The sequence below is a fragment of the Vigna umbellata genome, chromosome 7 (genome assembly GCF_029865625.1).
Source record: "Vigna umbellata cultivar VRB3 chromosome 7, Vumbellata_1.0, whole genome shotgun sequence".
Lineage (NCBI taxonomy): Eukaryota > Viridiplantae > Streptophyta > Magnoliopsida > Fabales > Fabaceae > Vigna > Vigna umbellata.
Genome location: NC_142171.1, coordinates 30,643,596 through 30,661,941, shown reverse-complemented (window position 1 = coordinate 30,661,941; position 18,346 = coordinate 30,643,596). Strand labels below are relative to the sequence as shown.

At 38.0% G+C, this 18,346-nt stretch overlaps 1 protein-coding gene across 1 annotated transcript; it reads right to left on the bottom strand.

Moving 5' to 3' along the window:
* Positions 1-6,007: 6,007 nt before the first annotated feature.
* LOC124838223 (long chain acyl-CoA synthetase 8-like) lies at positions 6,008-18,346 on the bottom strand. The gene is made up of 11 exons (XM_047313773.2): positions 17,343-18,346; positions 17,168-17,248; positions 16,169-16,438; positions 15,740-15,871; positions 15,484-15,657; positions 14,479-14,708; positions 14,042-14,159; positions 13,697-13,828; positions 13,440-13,574; positions 13,137-13,343; positions 6,008-6,374 (listed from the first exon to the last, which is right to left on the bottom strand). Exons 1-11 carry the CDS (start codon positions 17,787-17,789, stop codon positions 6,210-6,212), a joined length of 2,091 nt encoding a protein of 696 aa, XP_047169729.1. The 5' UTR covers positions 17,790-18,346; the 3' UTR covers positions 6,008-6,209.

Sequence of the window (18,346 nt, the reverse complement as noted above, 5' to 3'; positions counted from 1 at the left end):
TTAAGTGCATATCATCAAACAACCAACATAGATTTATAACACATACAATTCAACATAGATTTACAACATATTTATTAACTCAAGAACATTATTTAACATCATCAAAAATAATATAGTTGGCTAATACTTAGAAGATTGTGTTTGAGACCTTCTACTGGCAACACATTTTTAATTTCAATAGTTGATGGATTTCTTACCTTTCGAGTACCGAGGATTTTACCTATGTTAGTATCACCATATGTGACATGTCCATTATTTTGTAGGATATTTTGCTGAATTTGCTTGCATCTCTAGTCATGTGCTTTGAACAACCATTATCTAAATATCACATTGATTTCTTGACTTCAAGATTAGCCTACAACACAGATTAAGTAGAAGTGATAGGTACCCAACTAAATTTGGGTCCTTTTATGTTAGGGGGTTTCAATGGTTTCTTAGAAATCAATTTAAACTTTCCTTTAGAAACACCATAATTCTTGTAATAGCATGAATTTGATGCATGACCTAGTTGATTGTAGTAAAAATAGATAATTGAAGAAGGTTTGCTTATGTCAATAAACTTTCTGTATTTAATTAATTAATCTTACCAGCATACTCTATTCCTTCTCTATTCAACACACTCCTTTGTGAACCAAGAAAAGCATTAAGATTTGAACTACCAAGTGTAAACATAGACAAAGTTTTCATAAGATATTTGGTTTTCTCCTTTTGTGTTGGACAATTTTCACAATTTTGATCACATGCATGGTGTTTTTAGAGATATTTTCTAGAGATTCCAGTTTTGATTTTAGACTTTCATTTTCACTACTTAGAACCTCTATTCTATTTTCCAGCCACCTGTTTTCACTATTATACTTGTTGTTTGAGTACTGGAGCTTCCTAGCTTCCTCGTTCAATTCTTGAAATGCATCAACTAGTTGATAATATTTATTTTCAATGCTTTCAGATGATGTTGATCAAACCATCAAGCATAATTTTTTCCCTCTTCAAAGTTCTCGTTGGATTCACTAGAAGTGTTGGATGTATTGTCCTCCCATGCTTTATTTTTCTTTTTGTGTCTGCTATCATTGTTTTTCTCTTTCAGTTTGAGTATAGGACACTTTGGGTTGATGTGTCCTACTTTTCGACATTAAAAGCAGTTGAGGGCAACAAATTTATCTTGCTTTCTAAAAGACCTTTTGTTCCTTGCAGAATCATGGTTAACTTTATTTTTATACTTTAAGAATTTAGAGAACCTTTTTACCACCAGATTTGGAGCTTCACTATCAGAATTTTCTACAGCTTGATCATCTCCAAAATCATCTTTCCTTGGGTTGGATTTTACAGCAGCTCTAGTAGGGATTTCAGGGAAATCGTGTGTCTTTTCTCTCCTTTTTCCTCTTCCTTAAGTCTTTCTAGCTCCAACTTATGTTCCCTCAACTTTCCAAATAAGGTAGCCATATTCATTGTAGTGAGGTCTGTAGATTATGATATGATAGTGATTTAGGCTGCCATGTTCTATTTAAACTCTTCAAGATCTTGATGTTCAATTCCTCTTTGTCAAAGGTTTTTCTAATAGCTAGTAGATTATTAACTATATGAGTGAACCTTTTCTGCACATCATATATGATCTTTCCATTCTTCATCTTGAACATTTCATACTCTTGAATCAAAAGTATTCTTTCTAGATCTTTTAACTTCATTTGTTATTTTATTTTCATTATGTGTCTATTGTGAAAATTCCTTAGGCATAGTTTTTCCATTCTCAATCCTTGTAGATTGAAAAGGTCAATTAACAATAATATCTCATACACCTTTGTCTATTAATTACAAGAAAAGTTTCATTCTAATTTTCCCAAATAGGCATATTTCTTCAACAAACAGAGGTGGTATGTTTATGGAGGTCCCTTCACCAAAAGTTTGAGATATATTGGACATATAGGATCTTTTTAATCGATTAAAACTCGATTAATCAACTCAGGTACCAATTGTTAATTTGAAAGATAATATATCTCAACCTAAGAGGGGATGAATTGGTTTAAAAACATTTTTTAAAGCTCTTAAAAATTTTCATGTGTATAAGGCTATTTTAAAAAGATCTTTACACTTCAAAGATTTAACAATATAATAGGCAAGAATAAAGAAAGAACACAACACAAGATTTATAATGGTTTAACTCTTCAAGAGTCTACATCCAGTCTTCCTCCAACAACCTTAGATGGAAGGAACTTCACTAACAATAAATGTCAAGATTTAAAGAATACAAGATCCACTTAATATACTCTTACTCTCTCAAACACAACAAAACACAAACCTAAAGAAGAGTGATGAAGACGCTCCAAGGAGAAGACCGAACGAGCGCGATTTGAACTCCTCGAACCTTCCTCGACGAGTAAAATGTAGCGAAATGAACAAGAAACTGGAGATCGAGAGCGAGCCTTAGGAGAAATCGTAAGAATCAATTTATTACTCTAAAAGTGGAGAAGATTCATCGCGTACGAACGAAGAACCCTAAAACCCTAGGTTTGACTCTATTTGAGGTGGAGAAGGTCTTAGATAACCTAGGAGAACTGATTAATCGATGGAAAAGTGAACATAAACTATAGAAGAGTTGATTAATCAGTGGAAAATGAAGATTGAGCAATGAAATGGGGCTAAAATTAGGTTTAATTGGTAAAAAAGGAAGATAAGGTGAAAAGGTGAAGGAAACCCTAACTTGATGATGTTCGAAATGGTTGTACGAGTAGGTATGATCTATGAAGATACTAATGTGAGGAATGGCGAGATTCTTTGAGAAGAAGCTAGGTTTTAATGTTGAAACTTCTCGAACAGTAGAAAGAATAAAAAATGTGGTTCAATGATGAGGAAAACCTGAGAAGAAGATGAAGCTTGAGATGTGATTTGTGAATGATGAAAAGTGTCGCAGGAAAACATGAATGAGGCTCGAGTATGACAAGGCACGAGAGGCAGTAAGAAATGCAATTGTTGTTGACTGGAGCGTTGATGCATGTACAAAGGTTGAAGTGGCTTGAATGAAATGGCACTTCGTGGAGGAGAGAGAAATTCTGATGTGGAGCACAAGTGAAAAATGGCAAATGAGAGTAAGGAAGTGTGCTTGAATGGTGGCTAGAGAAGGATCCCTAGGATTCTCTAGCCTTGACTTTGAAGGACGAATTGTTTCTGGATTTCAAAAAATCAATTTGTCATTTATCTCAAAAATCCCAAATACAATGGTGGAGTTGGGTTAGTAACCCATGCTCCATGCAAGTTAAAAATGTCATACAATGAACACAAAAAGTTTGTCGGGCAATATTCCATCATTCCTTCCCTCTCAAAAAAAATTTGTCCTCAAATTTGAGAATCACATTTATTATTAAGAAGCTCCTCACAGTCTTGGGAGCAGGCCATCTTGGAATGACCTTATTCCTTTATTTCTTGGGATCCATATAACTTCCTCTTGGATCAAATATTAATCTATAATAAGCATTAAACATATCTCTAATTAGTTTTATTTTTACTAAGAAGAGATAAAAAAAGATTTTTGTTAAAGAAGGCTTTCTAATTTTTGAAATTCTTATTTTTAATAGAATTAAAAAACCTTTCTTAAAAAGAAAATTGTTTTGAGCTAGATGTAACTGTAATGGTAACAATAACTCAAATTGCGAGTTGTCAATTTTTGAAAAGTTTTGCATTGAGAATGAAATGACAATTTTTTCAAAAGAGAAGTTTATATTTAAAGTTCAAGGGTAACCATAGAAAAGTTTAAAGATGAAGAACCTCGTCTTAAATGTCTTGGGTCCATGGTCTTTGGAGGAGTAGAAATTGTTATCAATAGCAATTTCTACTTTTCTCTCTTTTCTTTTTCTTCCCTTTCTATTCTCTCTTGCCCTTCTCTCTTCTTTTCTTCTTCTCTTCTCTTTTCCTCTTCTCTTTTCTTTTCTTATTCTCTTCTCTCTTTTTCTTCTCTCTCACTTTTCTTTTCTTCTCTCTTCCTTTTCTTTTCTCTCTTGCTCTCTTGTCTCTTCCTCTCTTCTTTTATTCTCTCTTTCTCTTTTCCTTTCCATGAGTTCCTTTAGTCTTGCTCTAAATTCAATTTCCCTATGAAGGAAACCATAATCATCTAGACTCTTAATGAATGTTTTCCCTCTTGAATGCTAACTCTCATTAGTTCTAGGTTTCTCTTAATTGAAGGAGGCACAAACTTTCTTCTTATGCAAACTCTTAATTCATACAAATCATGAATGAAGGATTTTCTACCTTTCTTAACACTATATTGTCTTTGATTCCACCACTCATTTGCATGTTCTTCTAATATAGAGAGATATATGCTAAGAACATAGGATTCACTCTCTCTAGCAAATAAAGGATGTATCTTATCAATTTTCTTTTCCCAAGCTAGGTATGTTAATGCATCAATGTCTTTACCAAAGCTAGGTATGTTAATGCATCAATATCACTCTCTCCTAATGACTTATAACATGACATCTTGTGTTCTTAAAAGTTTCCTTAATCTAAAGGGTTTAAGCTTTACACTTAGACAAATCTCAGGTAAGAGAGGTAAGCCAAAAAGGCTGCATAAGTACCAAGTCTTTTCTTGCTAGAAATGTCTTAGACTACTGACTAATTACCATTTAAACTAAAATTATCTTTAGAAACAAAGTTTATGACTCTAACACAGATAAACAATTAAAGAGAAAATGAATGACTAGACTCCTAACTTCGGGCGTCTAATGTGACAAGGCTTAGAGTTTAATCTCTTGTAGCCTAAATCACTCCTAAAGACGTGAAATGAAAAAACTCAATCAATATTAAATGTTAATCCTATGGCGAGGCTTGTAGCTTTGCTAACAAGACACACTCACCATTTAAGCTATATGAATTGAAGAACCTGAAAAAAACTAGAGGAGGGGGGGGGGGGTTGAATAGTATTAATGGAAAACATTTTCACAACCTTTTTGATATACCACGCTATCGAGCTCTTGAAATATTCTTTTGAAAGGTTAGACGCTCGACTTGAGATATATGTATAAACGATGATTCGTAGAGGGTTCCACTACAATCTTCACACGATTACAAATTAGTATTAGCACTACTCCTGGTACTCATCTACCTCACCAAGATTTCCTCTAAGTATTAGCACCACTCCTGGTACTCAACACCCTTGCCGAGATTTCCTTTTATTATTCGCACCACTCATGGTACTCAACAACCTTAGCCGAGATTTCCTTTGAGTATTCGAACCACTCCTGGTCCTAGACTACCGTGCCTAGATTCGTCAAATCAAACAGAGTTCAGTTGTGAGTGTTTTAATTCTCTTCAGAAATGCAATCAATGATTGCTTACAAGTACTTCAGACTAAATCTCTCATAGAGAGGATTTGATTACAATATAATGCAGTCTAAACACTCGTATGTGTTTCTCTCTTCTCTCTTACAATGGTAAGATATGTGACGCTTAAGCTCGAGAGTGAGTCTTTTTCTTTTTCTCTTCTCTTCTCTTTTCTTCAGCTTAGATGTATTCTTTTTCTTTGAGCTCTTTCTCTTTTTATCTTCAGGATGAATATATCGTTGTAAGCTTTACTTGAGCTCTTGAGCTATCCTTTTGATTTTCTTCTTGAAAGATCTTCTATTTATAGACTTCATAAACATATGTTTGTTACACTGGATTTGTAATTAGTAGTCTCGATACTTGTAATTTCTCTTTCTTCTTTTCACAGCAATCGTTGTGTAAGTCAACTTTTGATAAAGTAGGCATGCTTTTTCAGTCCTTTGCTTGAAGTAGGTTGTACGGTCTTTTTAGACTTTGCTTCAAGTGAGGAACATTATGTGAATATCTCCTTTGTCTCTAACATTCACTCTTTGATATTTGATCTGTAGCACTATGAATGCGTGTAATATAGGTTATATGGAAAATTAGAGTAAATTTTGCATGCGGCATATATGTCTTTTCTTATCTCTTTTGTTGTTTTTGAACGTTGAGCATTTAAGAAATATTTAATGGAAGCAAAACATTAGGTATCAGTTAGCATGACTTATTTATAGAGTGGAATGTATTGTTGCATAATTACTTTCCATTACTGCATGACTATATCATGCATGTCTTTGCTATGCCATATGAAATATATAATTACAATTTACAAACAATACACACACACCACTTTCAGATTTAGAAAGAAAAAACAAATTACATAACTTACACTGCACAATATGTTGACAAAAAACTTAAAGACTTCATACATAGAGATTTTGAAGATCATCTTTGAATTTGGCTTTCAGCTGTTCTCTCTTTATCTTGAGAGCATTAGTGACTAATCCAGATTCAGGTGTCCATGGATCCGGAAGCAACTTGATCTTTGCAGGAATTTCAGATTTCACCAGCTTTGTAGCTTTTGCAACCTGACATGAATAAAGGTGTAGCCATTAATGATCAATACACAATGCTTATTAACTTATAATTTCCTTGTTATTGTTACATCATAAATAAAACTATATTGTTTGGAAAATCGAAATATAATTTCTCCAGAGTTTATCCGTCAAGCTTCAGTTCAATTAAATAATGTCCAGTGAAAACAATGATAGGTGTTAAAGCGTTAGCAATGTAGGAGACTAAATCAAAGTAAACGTAGAAATATTTGTAATGGAACAGAGAAAATGAAGACAAGTTTTTCATATGACCATAAGAGAATCGCAAAAAGTGCTTACATAGACATAAGATCGTATTCCTCAGTGGATAGAAAGTAATCATACTTTTCTATAAAAAGAATATCATTACTGAATATGGCGCATCGGTGAAAGAAAAATTAAAAACAAAAGAGTAGGCTATGAGCCTTCTCAAACATTATCGGACGCAACCTATTTTCATTAAATGAGCAGCAGATGATGAAGAACTTGATGCATCGTCTTAATGAGGAAAAACTCATCAGGCGGAAAGTGTGATAAAATGGAAGCTTCATCATACTTCTCAAGTTAGAAGAAAATGATTTCTTTTTTTTCTTATTATATCTCATTGCATACATTATATATATATATATATATATATATATATATATATATATATATATATATATATATACACACACACACGTGTGTGTGTGTTTTTTTTTTGTTGCATAACTTTGGAAATAGGAATAGGCTCTTATGGGGGGACAAATCGCCGGGATTGTAATGCCATTAATAAAAACCAGACACAACAAATATACATAATTAAAAATAATAGGAATAATATCTAAAACTTCCCAAAATATATTTTGACAAGTGAACAAGTGTTCTCTTAGTTTGGATATCATTGTCCCAATGTTATTTTTGTTCAATCCCTTAGTGAGTAGGTATGCAAGTTTTCCTTGAGTAAACACATATGAAGTGCAAATTATGCCATTGTTAAGTTTTTCTTTGATAAAATGCCTATTATTTTCAATATGTTTAGTTCTATCATGTGTTAGGTTGTGAGTTATGTTGATTGCAGATTTATTTTTATAATATAACCTCATAGGATTATGAGCCCCTAATCCTACCAAAGATGGAGGAGTCCAAGGAAAATAAACATGTTTAAGGATAGTTTCTTTACCTTTTTTTTTTTACTTGGTTTAGTTTTGCTTTAAATAAAGTGTAGGACTCTTTGAGTTTTGTGTTTTGTAGGTTTGTTAGTGACACCCTAAACCCTAAACCACACCCTTACTTTTGCTAAAAGGACATCCATGGAGTGGAAAAGAGAGCATGTTGAAAAGAAAGAGCACATAATAGGCTACACTTGAATGAAAAGAAAGAAAATCACCTTTTTGAAGATTTGTTGAGGCCCATAATAGATTTGGGGCTGCACATGCATGGGGAGAGATAAAATCACTTTCTAAAAAGCACCTTTTGAAGATTAGATGCACCCAGAGATTTGGAGAGTGTCTCATCTTTTAGTTACCCTAGTTTATGGAATGTTGCTTTTCTTTGTAATTACCACAATACCCCTCTCTTTGCCTACTTAAGAGAGTCTTTACATCACTTGTAAGAGGTTGAATATTTTTTTAGAGTAAGGTTATTATGTTCAACCCTTTCTAGAGGGAGTTGAGAGAGTCTCTTCTTGAGTGTTCTAAAACTCCCAAGTATTATCTTGAACCCAGGTTCAAGTGACAGCACCATTATCTTAGGTAGCTTAGAACCCCCAAGTGACGTGACCACCTTTTTTCCCCCTTACCCTTTTCTTCTTTTCATCTTTTATTCAATTTACCTTTTGTTAAGAAAAAATCGTCTATAAGACTAAAATGCTAAACGCTCTCACATGTTTTGAAGTTTAACCTAAACACTAAACTAAACGATTCCCAAAAACATTAAGCGTCAATGAGAGAGTTGTGTTAAACGCATAAGCTATAATGTACGAAATTGTGATAAGTCAAACTCTCAAAAGATAAGAATGTGAAAGTGTCGATATAATGTTTTTGGTAAGTCCTATAAAAGTCTCAATTAATATTCCAAAAACACATGAAAAATAACTCGCTAAACACTCAAGCTAAAGAAAGCAGAATAATAAAGCGTTTACAAAAAACAAGACGATAGCATGAGTTAAACCATTCACTTCGTCCAACGATGAAGCTTCAATTAATGCTTGGTATCTTAGCAAAATTGCTTAAATGATAAAATTTTACCCGAACGGTAGAAAATATAAAAAGCACTTTGTTGTTTTGAATTAAATGTCATTAAATGTTCAACTTTCAAAAACAACAAAAGTGATAAGAGAAAAGAAATATCTATTGCATGCATATCTACTCTACTTTGTTCTGATAGCCTACTACATGCATCCACCTACGTTAGAGACAAAGAAGACATTCACAGAATGTTCTCTCCATTAAAAGTTGTGCCTAGTACATGCATTACTTACCGCTCGGTTACATTACTAACTTGAGCGTCGGAGTGCCTTTGACAGGTATCCGCCCGCCCGGCTCGGAAGAGGAGGGAGAACGAACAACTTGGAACATGGGAAGATCAAGGTGGTCGTCCGGCCTGCAATGAGTCTGTCCACCCCTCAACGTGTCCGTCCATCTCCCAATGGTAGCCCGCTTGGAACAAAGCCCGCCCGGTCTTCATCCTGCAACGCGTTGAATAGTGTTCGTCCGTCCGGTCTCTAGCATACACCTAGTCTTCAATACAATTAGGAGTGTTTTAGTAGGGTCACACCAAACCCGGCCGAAACATTTTGGCGCCCACCGTGGGGCCGAGCTGGTATTCCTCATCATAGCCGCAAGGGACCAGTGAGTGGTGCATCAAAAGAACGTCAACCAAACCGTTCAGTCTCTTACGCTCGGCCTCGACTACTCGACAACTCGGCCTTGTCTACTCGACCACTTGGCCTCGTTCGCACGGCCATTCGGTGTCCGCTATTTGGCCTCTCGGCCTCCATTGCTCAGCCATCCGGCTTTTCGACCTCAGCCAAATTTGGCCTCCAACACTCAAACCTTGTGATCGACCATTCGGATTCACCCGTTAGACCATTCCTTGGTTAGGTAATTCCTCGAACCTAGCCTCGCAGGTATTTAGCCAAATTTGGCATCAACTGTTCGACAATTCATCGACCTCAGCTTCTCGGCCTTCAAAGGCCTCACTCCTTGAGACCATCCCTTGGTCTCGACCGTTCGGCCACTCCCTGGCCTCAGTAACTCGGCCTCCAAAAACTTCAACCGTTCGGCCTTAATGATCAGGTACTTTTTTAAACCAAGCCTCGTAGGTACATAGCCAAAATTGGCATCAACGTCAACACATTCGGTCGTGCGGCCTCAAGGACATCTGCCATCCGGCCTCCCTTATCGAGCCTTGGTTATTCTGCCTCGGCCATCTGGCCTCAACAACTCGGGCGGTGAACGGCGAGTTCCTTATAGAACCACTACCGCCCAATTCCAAGCAAAGCCCAAGTTGATGAACGGGACACCCTGCCGCCTAGATCGTTTCAAAGTCCAAGTTGATGAACGGGACACCCTGTCAACTTGGCCAGGCAGCGAACGGGACACATTGCCGCCTGGATCGTTTCAAAGTCCAAGTTGATGAACGGGACACCCTGTCAACTTGGTCAGGCGTTGAATGGGACACCCTGCCGCCTGGATCGTTTCAAAGTCCAAGTTGATGAACGGGACACCCTGCTGCCTGGGTCGTTTCAAAGTCCAAGTTGATGAACGGGACACCCTGTCAACTTGGCCAAGCGGTGAATGGGACACCCTGTCAACTTGGCCGAGGTGTTCCAAAGGCCTCAGCTTCTCGGCCTTCAAAAGGCCTCAACATCTCGGCCTCCAAAGGCCTCAGCTTCTCGGCCTTCAAAAGGCCCCAACATCTCGGCCTCCAATGGCCTCAACATCTCGGCCTCCAAAGGCCTCAACATCTCGATCTCCAAAGGCCTCAACATCTCGGCCTACAAAGGCCTCCACCGTTCGGCCTTCAAAAGGCCTCAACATCTCGGCCTCCAAAGGCCTCAACGTCTCGACCTCCAAAGGCCTCAACATCTCGGCCTGCAAAGGCCTCCACCGTTCGGCCTTCAAAAGGCCTCAACATCTCGGCCTCCAAAGGCTTCAACCTCTCGGCCTCCCGTGGCCTCAACCGTTCGGTCTTCAAAAGGCCTCAAATCTCGGCATCCAAAGGCCTCAACCTCTCGGCCTCCAAAGGCCTCAACCGTTCGACCTTCAAAAGGCCTCAACCGTTCGACCTTCAAAAGGCCTCAACATCTCGGCATCCGAAGGCCTCAACATCTCGGCCTCCAAAGGCCTCAACCTCTCGGCCTCCCGTGGCCTCAACCGTTCGGCCTTCAAAAGGCGTCAACATCTCGGCATCCAAAGGCCTCAGCTTCTCGGCCTCCAAAGGCCTCAACCTTTCGGCCTCCAAAGGCCTCAACCTTTCGGCCTCCAAAGGCCTCAACCTTTCGGCCACTGCTTGGCCTCAACTTGACCTTCGTATGGCCTCACCCGCTCGGCCGTTAAAGGCCTTAACTTGGCCTTCAAAAGGCCTCAACATCTCGGCCTTCAAAGGCCTTAACCGTTCGACCGTTAAAGGCCTTAACTTGGCCCCCAAAAGACCTAAACATCTTGGCCTCCAAAAGGCCTCAACATCTCGGCCTCCAAAGGCCTCAACATCTCAACCGTTCGGCCTTCAAAAGGTCTCAACCTCTCAGCCTCCCGTGGCCTCAACCTCTCGGCCTCCAAAGGCCTCAACCTCTCGGCCTCCCAGGGTCTCAATCGTTCGGCCTTCAAAGGCCTCAACTTCTCGGCTTCCAAAGGCCTCAACTCCTCGGCCTCCAAAGGCGCAACTTCTTAGCCTCCAACGGCCTCAAATTCTCGGCCTCCAATGGCCTCAACCGCTTGGCCATCTCGGCCTCCAAAGGCCTCGACAAATCGGCCCTCAAAGGTCTCAACATCTCGGCCGTCCATGACATCACAATTACTTAGCCAAGTTTGGCAATCAACCATTCGGCCCCGTCCATTCGATTACGGCCACCTGCCCTCAGTCATCCGGTCACAACTTGACCTCAACTTTTCAGCCCTAATGGCTTGGCCATCCGTGGCCTCAAGTACTTTGCCAAAGTTGGCATTAAGCATTCTGTCATTTGGCCTCACAATTGTTCTTCTTCAAATGGAATCCCAGCCGAACCCCACCGTCAGTAAGCAACAGCGGATCTCCACGATTTGTTATCCGCTTTTGCCTCCCATCCACTCAAACAAGCAGAAGGGACTCAGAGACGAAAGCAAAGCAGAGAACTCATCCTTTTCAAGAAAGCCATCTACAAAACCCCTTCGCATAATTAACATCATGCTCGGGCTTGGGGGGTTGACGTACCGTACGGTCCCCAGTGTACTGTACAATCTCTCACGCATCCAAAACCGAACGGCTCCCCGAGTCCAACTCTCCCTAAGGTTGGTATACCATATGGTCCCCCGACCCCGCGTACCGAACGGTTCTATCCAGGATGACCGCCCATACCGGCCGACCGGCCATATGGTCAGATTACACACGATAATAGTTCATTAAAGCCCCTAATGGAGATTAAGGCGTGATTGGGCCGCCATTAGGCCGGCAAAAGGTAAAAGCCCATTACAACCAGTATAAATAAGAGTCTCAGGTTTGATTTCTGGACAGGTTGCATAGGATGCACTATATACATGCATTACTTACCGCTCGGTTACATTACTAACTTGAGCGTCGGAGTGCCTTTGACAGGTACCCGCCCGGCTCGGAGGAGGAGGGAGAACGAACAACTTGGAACATAGGAAGATCAAGGTGGGCGTCCGGCCTTCAATGAATTCGTCCACCCCTCAACGTGTCCGTCCATCTCCCAATGGTAGCCCGCTTGGAACAAAGCGGGCCCGGTGTTCATCCTGCAGCGCATTGAACAGTGTTCGTCCGTCCGTTCTCTAGCATACACCCAGTCTTCAATTAGGAGTGTTTTAGTAGGGTCGCACCAAACCCAGCCGAAACACTAACTATTTGTCTTCTCTCAACTCTTATTTTTCTCTCACATACAGGTTTCATGTATTATTATAAGATAAAACTCCACAATCACAAAAATGAACTCAAACAGAAAAATGAACCCCAAGAGTTGTTTATAAAGGCACATAAGGCCACACTCCATATGACACTTTTCAGAAAAAGATAATCATTACAAAAATTTACTTTCTCTCAACAGGTAGTGTTTTGGTGAAAGAAAAACAGAGAACAAAGCGTAAACTTTGTCTTTTCAGACGTTATCAGAGGCAACCTATGTTAATTAAATGACCAACAGATGACGAAGAAGTAGATGAAGTGCCTGATGATGAAATATCCTTCAGACAAAAAGGTCGACATAGAAAGCTTCATCCGACTAAAGAAATATTATCAAATTTTAACAATAGGTAAAAGGAAAGAACAGAAACCCGAAGGGGAATTTCCTAACATAAATGTAAAGCAATATAGATACTACAGGAAACAAGGATCAACCTTCAGACCAATTAATTGAGGCTTTCATACCATGTCAAACACCAACTTTATGAATATTTTTGTTTTTAGGTGGAGACCGATGAATGATTTGCTATCTTAACACTGCAACCCATGGAAATGTATACTATGATAAAATCTCCATTTTTGATTCTGGTATTTGACAATCTATCAGTTATATCTTGGTTATGTGCTAGCAAGCAAGGAAGCATGTACAAGTTGGCTAACCTTAGAAATAGATCGTAGGACCTCGGTGACAGTTTCCTGTTTGTTACACATATCAGAAAAATCTTTGTACTCAATACCAGCTTGTTGGGCCCACTTCTCCAGGGAATGATTACAAGCAACGACTAGAGCCACACAGTAATTGTAAAAGGGGTCTGCATAAACCATTATATTATCCACATAATCACATGATGATAATGCTGCCTCAACCTGCAATTAAGAAAAAAAATGAAAGAGTAATAATTAATATACAAGTTGAAAATTTTAGTAAGAATTTTGTGAACGGCGTGGAATAATTTGAGTAACCTTTCCAAGAGAGACATATTCTCCATGCTGAAGTTTGACAATGTCCTTCTTCCTATCTATGATCTCAAGACACCCATCAGGATGGCATTGTCCAATATCACCAGTATAAAACCAACGCATACCATGCTCATCAACCTGTGCTAAGTTAAAAAAATTATCCGTGTGGCATACATCAGCAAAGGTAGATATTGGAGCATTTGAATGAAAATTAAAAAAGGAAATAATTATAGGCGTGTAGCTGAATGTTTGAAAATTACCTTGAACACTTCATCAGTTTTTTCTTGATTCTTAAAATAACCAGCGGTTACACTGAATCCCCCAACTACAATCTCTCCACGCGGCATTGGTTTGTCTGATGTCAAATACCCTCCCTCTTCCCAAGAAACAAGCTATACAACACACATTAAAGAAGTCAAGTTTCTCCCGTTTGTGGCTCATAAGTGGTACTTACTGCAACTTAATTGTTCGCAAAGTTTAATTATGCACAATTATGAGATTGTAATAATTAAAGACTGTTACATAAATCAATGCAATTTCTGTGATTATGCAGGGTTTAGAAAAAACACCACGCTGATTCTTCGTTGATGGAATATCTGACATACCTTAATGTAGGAACAAGGAAGAGGTGGACCAACACGCCCCACCTTGTGGTCGTACCACTCTGAGAACGTAGCCCCTGCAAATGTTTCAGTCAGGCCATATGCTTGCCCAATAGTAACCCTGCTGACAAGAAAATATGAAAGGACAGAATGTCGTTAGAATTCAATAGAGAAAAGGAGAACAGAATTTCTGAGAAAAGTATGATTTTATTTATTGTTTTTTTAGTCTGTTACATTACACCGGAGAACTTATATCTATTATTAGATAAAAAATATTTTTTACGTGTTGAGTCTTGAACCAAGCTCAATAATGCTCCCCATTCTATATAGCCTATCTTATTAGTTAGATAGGGCTTTCGCTATTGTTGTATCTTTCACTTACTATCAGAAAGAAAATCAGATTAAAAGTTAGTTCTAATAATATGCAGTATAAAAATTACCCCATGCAGATATTGATAAAGTTTTGTGAATCTTTAGATAAAGGGGCTCCCCCACAAAGCATGTAACGGAGTTTTCCTCCAAGTGCAGCACGGATTTTCTTAAAGACAATGGTTTCCCACACCAACTTCTCCAATCCCCATGCTCCAAGCCAGCTTCCTTTTACAGCTGTCAGTCTGCGCTGATATGCAAAATGAAAAAGATTCTTCACAAGCCCCCCTCTATCCTCAACCTAAGTACATTATAGGAAAGAGCACGGAAGAGAATAACTATTTAGTTGCCAGTATAAAACATTCAATAGAAAGGGAAAGTGATAGAAAAACAGCTAGATTTTACAATATGTAAAGAAAAAACTATTCATCCAACTAATCCCCCTCTAACTAAATTGTCTCCCTTTAATTCTTTCAAGGAATAACCCTTTTATCCTATAACATTATTGAACTAAAAGACTCAATGTTTAGGAGAAACCATTGTAAAATAGTTCACTATAAATTAATGTATTGAGAACTTTGTTCTATAGAATCAATAGCATTATATGATCCATGAAGCAGGGCTTATCAAGTGGGATAAAGCTGCATGTTATTCCCTCTACCTTGTTCAGATTTCTTACACAAACAACCAAAATTGTCCTAAAGTCATATCAAAACTGCAATGAAATCCAAGATATTGTCAAACCTAATAGATCCGTTAATTTAGCCTCTAGTTCTCATGTGTTTGTTGTCAAATTTCATTTGGAGTTGTTAAATTATCTATTCAAATGGTTGGATACCAAAATCAATACGCAGCCTACAATAAATGTCTGTGCTCTTCCTCTTTGCTGATGTAAAAGGCTAAACAAGAGTAGCTAAGGCATCTGACCATAAACCATCCATGAGCTAAGGTTGAGTTTAGTAGTTAACGAATTGGTGAAGTACTATATTACTTTTAGAGTTGGCTAGCAAGCGTACCATTTTCTTTCCAATTTACTATATATATATAAAAAGTTAGTTTGGTAGTTTGATTCACACCTTCTTTACAACTCCATCCCGAATACGATCAATAATAGCAGGTACAGCTGCCAAAAGGGTGGGCTTTAAAACATTGGCATCTCCCCTGGTTCCTTTCTTGATTTTACTGGATGAGTCAGTCAAAGTCAGAATAGAGCTGTAACCGATGGCACAACCTGCAGTTAGCATAACAGACTGGACAGCCACAGTAAGTTAGATTCTTAAGAGATAATATCATCAGCTACTTTTACAGTTGGAACAAGACTAAGGAAATTACCTCTGCTGCCATCTCAAAAACATGAGCAAGGGGCAAGTATGCCATGTACACATCCTTGCTACCTAAATTTGGAATCACTGTCATAACAGCTGCTGTTGTGGCTACCATATTCCCATGAGTAATCATAACACCCTGTCAAATCAGAGGAAACCAAGGAACTGAGGACTATTCCAGACAGGAAAATTTTCATTATATTTATTCACTGCCTTAATATGGTTCCTGTGGATATTTTATCACTCATAGTCATTGATGACAATAAAGTCATACCAATAACAAAGTGTACTCATGTTTCTGAACTACAATTGTTGGGACTGTTAAGAATATGAATCTGAACAAAGCACTTTGAAAACAAGCATGATTAAGAACATGAATAAGAGTCTGTAAACACAGAAAGGAACGCCTGTTACAAAACGTGAATAAGAAACAAACCTTTGGCAGACCTGTACTACCACTTGTGTACATGATAACCGCAATGGCATTCTTGGAAGGCAAGTTTGGTTCAACAGGATTTTCTTTACCAAGTTTCTCAACTTCACTAAAAGAGGCAATTGTCCAGTTGCTCAAACTTCCTGAGAAAGCATCTTCATCACTGTTATCATCTTCCAAGTAAATGACATTTTGGATAGAGACTAGTTTTGATCTGATTGCATTCAACTTCTTCAACAATTTGGACTCGCATATCAGAGTAGACACTTCAGTCTGTTCACATCCCAAAGCAAAAAGTGAGAAAATGTCTACCACTTTCAGTATCTATAATCATTCACCATTTTGGATTTGTCTCCTCATCAAATCCAACTATTTTCATCTCATTATACAGTCTCTAAGATGCTCCTTTACCAGCTACAGTAATGACTTAATAGTAAGTGTGGTCCTTCTTTAATCTCCCGCCAATGATGTATTAATCCCTCTGTATTTTTTTTCGTGATTTTAGTCTCCATATTTTGGTCAAATCCTCAATTTTGTTTTTTTACATTTCAATTATTTTTAACAATACTTGTTATGAATATGTTAGATCTAGAGTTCAATTAGGCCATAATAAAAGAAATAAAATATATGCAAAATTAAAGATTATATCAAAATCGCATGTTTTCTAAAAGAAGGAAATTAAAACCATAGAAAATCAAATCGCGAATTAGAAATCGAAACTGTATTACTTTCAAGTGGTTGCATTCCTTACCTATTGCAATAAGTTTAGCCTCTTCAGAAATAGGATTGGTTAGCCTGAATTTAGGTCTATTTGACTTTTCTCATGAGTTTTGGTTTGGTCCCTTTGATTGACGTTTTTTTTTCTTTCTTTTAATTTTTCTTTTTGGCACAAGATATATAATTGACGAACTATAAGATGTCAACTTTGTTGGAAAGTGATACCTTTGATACTAATCTTTGCTTAAAAAAGTTTGAAATTTTTATACTATAATAACTTCTTACCTCGTTTAGCGAATGGACCAAGGCATCTTCACCAAGTGTAGCATAAATAGTAACAACTGTTACATTCTGCCTGAAGCAACCCTGAAGTTTAGCAAGATTTTCATTACAATGTGTGAATGCAGAACAGTTAAACCCAAAGAAAATGGAATGATCGAATGAAATGAAGGAAATTTACCTGAAGGGCAATGAGCCACTCAGCCCTTGTATCAGAGAAAATGGCAACACGGCTATCTACACTGTGCCCTAACTTGATAATTCCAGAACCAAAATTGCACACACAAGCAAACACCTCTCCATAGGTTTTCCATTCATAGTCTCCCAAGTGAACCTTCTCAAACCTTCTGCCATCACTAGATTGAACAAACTCCTTCTGCAGTAATTTTCTTGTTCCAAGAAATGGATTGTGGTTGAATTTTTCACAGGATTGCTCAAAGAGATGAGCCATGGTTGGTGCCCCTTTCCAAGGAACTTCAACCAACTCCTTTTTTCGAGCATTGCGCACTGCATAACCTTCCTCACCACCGACTTCCACAGTCACACCTCCATGGTCGTTCCTCATAACCATGCTACTCATATTGTTCAGGCATTTTAACCATGAGGAACTACTATTTTGATCCACCATTTTCCCGTGTTTGGTAAGATATTCCTGAAAGTTTGTTCAAATGGAGAAATGGAGCACAGCACAATCTTGGTTTCGTGATTCAAATGGTGAAAGAAAGCATGGAACACAACTTTTGTTCAATGATATCACAATCAAACAACACAATACACGATCAGTCGGATAAAGTAATCAAGATAAAATACAAGAATCTCAATAGACCAAGCAATTGAATGTGATTATGCAATGTATTTCAACTATAAACAAAAGGGGTTGATTTCAATTGGGAATGGGAAAGTATTCCCTTTCAAAAGTTGATAATACCAACCGTCACGATCAATACATTTATGAATGTTATTGAGACCGAGTAAACCCTTTGACCTGGACATTCAAATCATGAACTTCAGGTGGGAAACAAAAAACATTCATCAAAACCTGCATGCAAGAAAAGAAAAACTCAAGAAAATAAACTAGTCAAATCAACTATTCAACCATTCGATATTCCAGAAAGTCAACTTTTCAATCATACAAAACTTCAGAGAAATTAACTATTCAACCATTCAACATTCCAGAAAATAAAC